The sequence below is a fragment of the Oryzias melastigma genome, linkage group LG3 (genome assembly GCF_002922805.2).
Source record: "Oryzias melastigma strain HK-1 linkage group LG3, ASM292280v2, whole genome shotgun sequence".
In the NCBI taxonomy this organism is placed as follows: domain Eukaryota; kingdom Metazoa; phylum Chordata; class Actinopteri; order Beloniformes; family Adrianichthyidae; genus Oryzias; species Oryzias melastigma.
The window spans coordinates 10,983,551-10,990,491 of record NC_050514.1 but is presented as its reverse complement, the minus strand read 5'-3'; the positions used below and the strand labels follow the sequence as shown (position 1 = coordinate 10,990,491).

Genomic DNA, 6,941 nt, shown 5'->3' with positions numbered 1-6,941 from the left:
TCCATTTTACATCATAAATTCGAATTACCAAAACCATTTTTTGGGAGGTAGTTGCTTCTAAACTGCTTTGCACACATTTTAAATAGCGAAACAGTTATTTTAACCTTCACGTAACAGTAGGTAGGTTAGTTCAATCAGTCCCTCGATCCTACAAGAGATACAGTGAACACAGAAAATACTAGAATTTGTGGCAGGCTGCATGGTGGAGCAGTGGTTAGCTCTATTGCCTCACAGCAAGAGGGCTCAGGTTCATATCCAGAGGAGGGGGACCTGAAACAGAATCACCATCAGGGGACTTTTGTGTGAGGAGTTTTCTTTTTAGACTCCAGCTTCCTCCCACCGTCCAAAAACATGCCTCCTAGGTTAATTGGTGACTCTAAACTGCTCCTAGGTGTGAATGTGTGTGAGTGTGTGATTGAGGCCCTGCAACAGACTGGCGACCTGTCCAGGGTGCATCCTCCCTACGTTCATCAGTATCCAGGATAAGCTCCAGCAGCGCCGTGACCTCGAAAAAGACAAAATGGGTTTAGAAAATGGATGGATAGAATTTGTTGCAGTTTGTAATTTCTGGTCTCCTTCACAGATCAAATTGCTGATTGACATTTGCAATAGCACTAAGGGAGTGTGTCTAGCAGGTATGTTTCTGTTCTTTTTTTTTTGGAAAACTACCACCATTGTTTTCTCCAATCTCATAAAAAATGTATTCTGTAGGACCACCGGGACCACCAGGACCTCCAGGACCACCTGGTAAGTGAAATCTACATCAGAATCTCACCATCTACTTTACATCTCTAGGCAAGACTACAAGTTTTATCTGACTTTTTGATTGTGCAGGTTTGCCGGGTGTGGATGGACTTCCAGGTCACAACGGGACTGATGGAATCCTGGGCCCGAGCGGACCTCCTGGAGCTGATGGGAAAAGAGGAAAAAGAGGTGAAGACACAACAAGCCTGCATGTTTCCCTCAAAGCTGCAGGCAACAATGGCCATTTGAGTGTAAAGGCACCAGTAGAGCTTAATAGTCTCAGAGAAAAGAAGAAGCTTGGGGCAGAAAATACAAGACAAAGCAGCACAGCCACTTAAAGCCACATTCACTGTCTCTTTTCTCTTTATTGTAGTAAAGTTGACCTAAAATTTGATTATAATGTCATTATTTTGAAAAGCTAATCGTATTTATTTCTAAACATTCTTTCATCACACTTGTAGAAATGAACATAATCTATTAACTGATGCTCTTAACAACAGGGCCACCAGGAGAGAAGGGGGAGCCGGGGGATAAAGGAGAAAGAGGAGAGCCTGGACCACCAGGAGAGAATGTCCAGCCGTTCAATGATGTTACTATTCAAGGCAAGGAGAACCGGACTCTCTTCAAGCAGCTTATCACAGAATACTTGATTAAGAACCTCATCAGAGAATCATTTAAATGATGATCCAAGACTATTTTTTCTTGCTTAGGCCCACCTGGCCCTCCGGGTCCTCCCGGTCCACCTGGGGAAATTGGGCCTCCAGGACCTCCTGGACCTCCAGGTCCTACCAAAACAAGGCACCACCGAGCCCACATCCAGTCTGTCCATAGTTTGGGTGAGACCTTACCCTTTACAAAGAGATCACTGCACTATAATCCAGTCAGCAAACAGTCACTACTATTGGGTACATTTGTGTCTAACAGGGATGTTACACACAGTACCAAACGATGAAATGTTGCACCTGAAGGAGGCCATGACCACACATGACCGGCCCGCCAGGAAAAACGGTTAGTTTTCAGACTGTCTCCGTCTTCATGGTGGTTTTAAAGCGTAGAAAGGAACGTCTCAGTGTGTTTTTGGATGCTCCACAGAGTGCCTCATCAAGTCTCTGATCAACCCACGCGGGGTGGCAAAGATGGAGAACACATTTGGCGTGTGGATGAAAGACACCGCTCAGCTGAACGATGAGCGCATTTGGGTGGCCGAGCACTTTTCCGGTCAGCACGGACGCTTCATTCTTTAGTCTGTTTTCTGCATAGAGGCGCAGTTTCATGTTTTTCTATGATCTCTTCTAGGCCGTCTGGTGAAGGAGTACAAAAGCCTCACTGATTTCCAGGCGAACAGCAGTGACACTGTGGACGTTCGGAAGTTTTACCAAGGCTGCGGTCACGCCGTCCACAATGGCTCCTTCTATTACCACATTGCTGGGACGTCCAGCATTGGCAGGTAAAACGCTGGAGGTCCTACGCAAATGATTCCATCAGGTTTAATAACTTGTTTTCTTGTCTCAGATTTGACTTCGACACCAAGAAGCTCCACACTCTCATCATATATGACGCCCTGTACCACAACCTGGCCTATCTGCTCCCCAACTCAAAGACCTACTTCAAGCTGGCGGCAGACGAGAACGGCTTGTGGCTGATCTTCGCTTCCAGCGTTGACGAGAGCATCATGGTGGCCCAGCTGAACGAGAAGACCTTCTCCATCACATCGCTCATAAACACCACCTATCCCCGCTCCAAAGCTGGCAACGCCTTCATCGCCTGTGGGGTCCTGTACGTCACCGACAGCAACGACAGCAGAGTGACCTTCGCATTTGACCTGCTTAAGAGAAAGGCCGTCAACGTGACCTTTGACTTGAGGTCCTCTAGTGGAGTCCTGGCGATGCTCTCCTACAGCCCAAAGGACAGGCTCCTGTACGTGTGGGACGAGAGCCAGGTCAGGCTCTTCGTGGTCCACTTCATCTCTGATGAGTGAGACATGCTGTCCAAACAGGTTCTCTCCTAAACACACTCCTCATCAAAATCTCAAGACCACTTAGGAAATTGCATAAATTTTGCATTTTTCATGGCTGGATTTGAACAAAGTTATAAGTAGAGCCTCCAAATGTCAAACGAAGAAATGGGAACAAGAGGTCAAACATGTTGAGTTGTTAGTTTAAGACCATAGCATGAAAAAACCTGTTACTTCATCAAAATAGAAATCAAAAGATTAAGAAAATACAATGAGTAGCTCCACCATTCTTATTGAACAAATCAAACATTTGTTTTGGTATGCTTGACATGTTTCTAAAAGGCTTCTAGGAAGGTCGTGTGAAGTGGTGAAAATGTCTGTCTGAATCTGACCATCCACACACTAATGGGTGGTCCTTTTAGGCCCCAGGTTGGTCCAAAAGAGTGAAGTTATTCTCCTGAAATAAGGCGTGGTGAACTGCAGTATCGTCCTGTTGAAAAACCTCTTCATCACCACACAGATGAGGGTCCTCAGTCGTGTGGGACGCCCCCTCAACATCTTCACATAAGCCAGCTGCAGACTGACACCCTCATGCAACCTAAAGCTTCATTTTTCCATTGAAGGTAACAGCTCCCCAAACCATGATGGCTCTTCCACTGTGCCGTGTAGAAAACATTTCAGGTTGGATTTCTTTGTCATGCTGTTGGAAGCCATCAGGACAATCAAGGCTGCATTTCTTCTCATCAAAGAACTTTCTTCCACTTATGAATGTTTGGTGTTCCCTTGTAAAGTCCATTTTTCTGGTGCTGATGAGGGTATTCTTTGAAGAAGCATTTTGTTTTGAAGCTTCTCTAGTAGATGTCGTTACTGAGCTACAATCAGCACCAGTGATGGTCTTAATTGGGTCAAGGAGTGTCCCATGTCTTGGCGGACAGCCTTTTGGATCCTCCGGCTCAGTGTGGGTGAAAATGTTTTAGGTCAGCCACTGGATTTCTTTGTTATGTTATCCTGAAAATCTTTTTTGTTTTTAAAGTGAAAACTACTGTTTTACTGCATCCAAGCTCAGCAGAGACTGCAGGTAGTGAGAGGCCTTTCTAATGCAGATCAACATTCCTGACACCTTCTAGAAGGAGATTTTTTGACTTTGTCATCAAGAGACCCAAACATGACGATTACTTTTTAGAAAATATCTCGAGTATTAATTTTGGTGCAAATTCTGGCTTTTAAAAGCTGTGGTGAAACTTTTAATCAGCTGATGCAAAGTTTTTATCATTTAATTTTTTTGATAGATTGGCATCTAAAATATTTCTTTTATTCCTCTTCTTTTTTTGCATTTTGTAGCTCTATTTAAAACCTTGTTAAGGTCCGGCTGTAGTAAGTGGAATTTTTTTCTTATTTGGTCCTAAGATTGGGATCAGGAGTTTACCTGCTGATGGATCTTCTGTTCCAGCTTCACCTGTGCTACATTCCAGTGTTATGAGCCCAATGTTGATTTGTTTTGCTGTATTTATGTCACATTTGTAATGAGCATCAGAAAAACTAATTGTGTGAAAACTACCACTTTTATACACGTTGAAAAATGTATCACTTTTACTTGTTTTATTACAAAAACAACTTTTTACAGTGATGTAAGGCTGTGTAAGATCAGATTTTTTCCTTTTAAAAACCCTTCTGTCTGTTGTAATCAACTGAATTTTGTTGTTCATCTTCTAACTTCTTTCCTCCATGTTTGCATGTCGGCCCCTTTGATGTATTTTCTTTTCTACAGACGTGTTTTCCCATGGGATAAAGCCGCATGTTTACTTCTCCCGACAGGAAAATATAAATAAAAAAAGCTGCCAAAATAAAAGGCTGAAGAAATCAGAAGAATTTATTCACTTCACAGCGATTAAACCGACCACGACCGGTTCTCTGACACGCTCACGGTCCTTCACCCGACGTTGGCTTCTTCTGCAGTCGCACACAAACACACCAGCGACACACAACACATTGTGGGCCGAAGGAGGGAGAGAAACACAAGTCGCTTTAATAAATACCAAACATACACTTAACCAAAAAGTTACAACTAATCCAACAGGTATGATACAAACCAAAAATAAAGTAACGCTTTAATGTTTGTACAAGCTGTTGTGGTATTTCATATATATATTTATATAATTCGTATAATAAAACTATTTTAAACGCTTCACTACTAGGCCAAATAAAGCCAGACATTCATTTGTATAGAACAGTTTCTTCTTTGATAACCTATAGATTTCAAATAAACTCTTAGTGTCTCCAGAATTTTGAGTGCAAATATCTATTCCTTATGGATAAAAACAACTAAGCAAATGAACACACACGTACATACAGAAGACTGTTGCACATCTCCCAGTCAGATACAGTAAAACCCCTTACATTCCTAACACAAAAGGCAATAAGTTAAACAGGGATGAACGTATAAATAATTTAAATAACAAAATCGACTGAATTAAAACAGCAAACAATTTTCAGATTTTCTTGTGCAAAAACAAACAAACAAACAAAATAGAGGTCAACCTCTGCGTCTCCTCTCTGGGTGGGGCGTTTTGCTTTGGACCAGACGGATGAAAACATTGAAATCACAGTCACAGGAGTAAAACACATCATATTTCCGGACAGGAATGTTCTAGCAGTGAGTCTGCCACACAAACAGGCATTGAGGGCAGGCAGGCGGGGCGGCGAGCAGGCGCACGGACGGCAGACACAGGGGAAGAGAGGGGTCGGCCCGCTCAAACCCCAACCAGGAGAGGCCACAGCGAGCGACGAGCAGCCAGAGAAACACCACTTGGATGGAGTAAAAGGGGGGGGGACAATGCACCATCAACTCTTCCATAAAGGCGGAGAAAAGCCGGGCAAAAAAGCAGGGATGGGAGGATGTGAGTGTTTGTGGGCGGGATTTAAAAAAATCAATAAAAACAGGAAAAAAATCAGATTCCAACAACTTGATTCACACTGGAAACCACTGACTTAATAACAAACCACAGTGCTGGTTACAGTAAATGCTAAGAGATATCAGTCGTGGGCACAAAATGACAACAGTTACACACTTTTTTAAAATTTTTGCTTGAGCACTTTGACAGAGCACTATCAATAGACCTGTGATTGCACCGCGGAACGAGAACAGGACATGCATAGCTTTCCTATGGACACGCTCTATGAGTAAAGATTGGTCAATAAAATTACAATAAATCTAGCTTTAAAATCAAGTATGACGCACCGTCAGCCTCTGGGGGGGGGTGTTTGCAGCCCCGTTATTCATTCTGGATATGATTTACATCAACGGTAAACCAATGAACACTGCACACTCATACATGCCAAAAGCATGGTGATCTTCTGACTAGCGCCGTTTCCCAGCAAAGATACTATCGAACACCTAAAGAGTGTTACATAAGCTATTTTTGAATTTTTTTTTTCCTTTTAAGTCCCATTGGGGCCTTCAGAGGCGGCATTACAGGATGTCGACCAAGCTGCTGGGGATGTTGTAGCTGTCGGGGAGGACTCTCATCTTCAGGGTTCCGTCAGCGCCGCAGGTGAAGATGCGGTTTCCAGGACACGTCTCCACCTGCATCACTCCGGCACCGATGTTGCGGAAGATCGACTGCTTGGCGTGTTCGGTGCTAAAAGAGTGCATGAGCCCATGACCGGCCAACTTCCAGACCTGGAAAGGATAAAACACACATAGAGGAACATCTCACTTTCATCCTTCTTTCCAAACTACGTCACAGTTTTTATTATTTTACAAGATACTGATACTTTAAAAAAGTACTATCGCTGGGTGATTTTCACCCGAGCAAAAGTATTTACATTATTTTAAATTTGTTGCATTTTTTTGAGTGTCATGGGTCCCTGGGTAAAGTCTCACATGTCCCATGAATGAGTGGACCAAAGGCCAAGTGTACAGTATCATTATTTATTTTTTTTAGGAATTTTTACTTGTCATTCCTTCTTTTTTTTAGTCTTTTTTAATCATGTTTTCAGGATCTTGCTAGGCTTTTTTTCTCACTTTGTTGCATAAAGCACAGTTTAAAATAAAAGAACACTAATTTATCATGTTTTGATCTATTTTTTATCAGGAATACTTTTCATTGGGTATTTTATATCGGGTAAAAATGACCCTGCAAAAGTGATGATGTAACTTTTTATAGCGTAAGTGTTCTAGCGTTAAACATTTGGACAGATTTTTGAGCTCCATGTACCACGGAGAATCAGTTCCAGGACAGAA

The 6,941-nt window shown here is 42.7% G+C and overlaps 2 protein-coding genes across 4 annotated transcripts in view; one reads left to right on the top strand and one right to left on the bottom strand.

Moving 5' to 3' along the window:
• The window catches only part of gldn (gliomedin), a 6,786-nt gene extending 1,359 nt beyond the window's left edge, over positions 1–5,427 (top strand). Inside the window, exons 2-10 of the mRNA XM_024294919.2 lie at positions 584–635; positions 712–747; positions 835–933; positions 1,245–1,346; positions 1,455–1,580; positions 1,669–1,752; positions 1,837–1,962; positions 2,041–2,191; positions 2,257–5,427. Of these exons, the coding sequence (XP_024150687.1) occupies positions 584–635; positions 712–747; positions 835–933; positions 1,245–1,346; positions 1,455–1,580; positions 1,669–1,752; positions 1,837–1,962; positions 2,041–2,191; positions 2,257–2,722 (1,242 nt within the window). The 3' untranslated portion in view covers positions 2,723–5,427. The remainder of the gene's footprint in view (positions 1–583; positions 636–711; positions 748–834; positions 934–1,244; positions 1,347–1,454; positions 1,581–1,668; positions 1,753–1,836; positions 1,963–2,040; positions 2,192–2,256) is intronic.
• Positions 4,701–6,941, bottom strand: part of dmxl2 (Dmx-like 2) — a 45,222-nt gene continuing 42,981 nt past the window's right edge. For 2 of the 3 annotated variants that reach the window (XM_024294917.2, XM_024294916.2), the window contains one exon: positions 6,168–6,377. In XM_024294917.2, the coding sequence (XP_024150685.1) occupies positions 6,168–6,377 (210 nt within the window). Of the gene's footprint in view, positions 6,378–6,941 lie in introns of all 3 variants that reach the window. The other variant, XM_024294915.2, reaches the window with a different exon arrangement.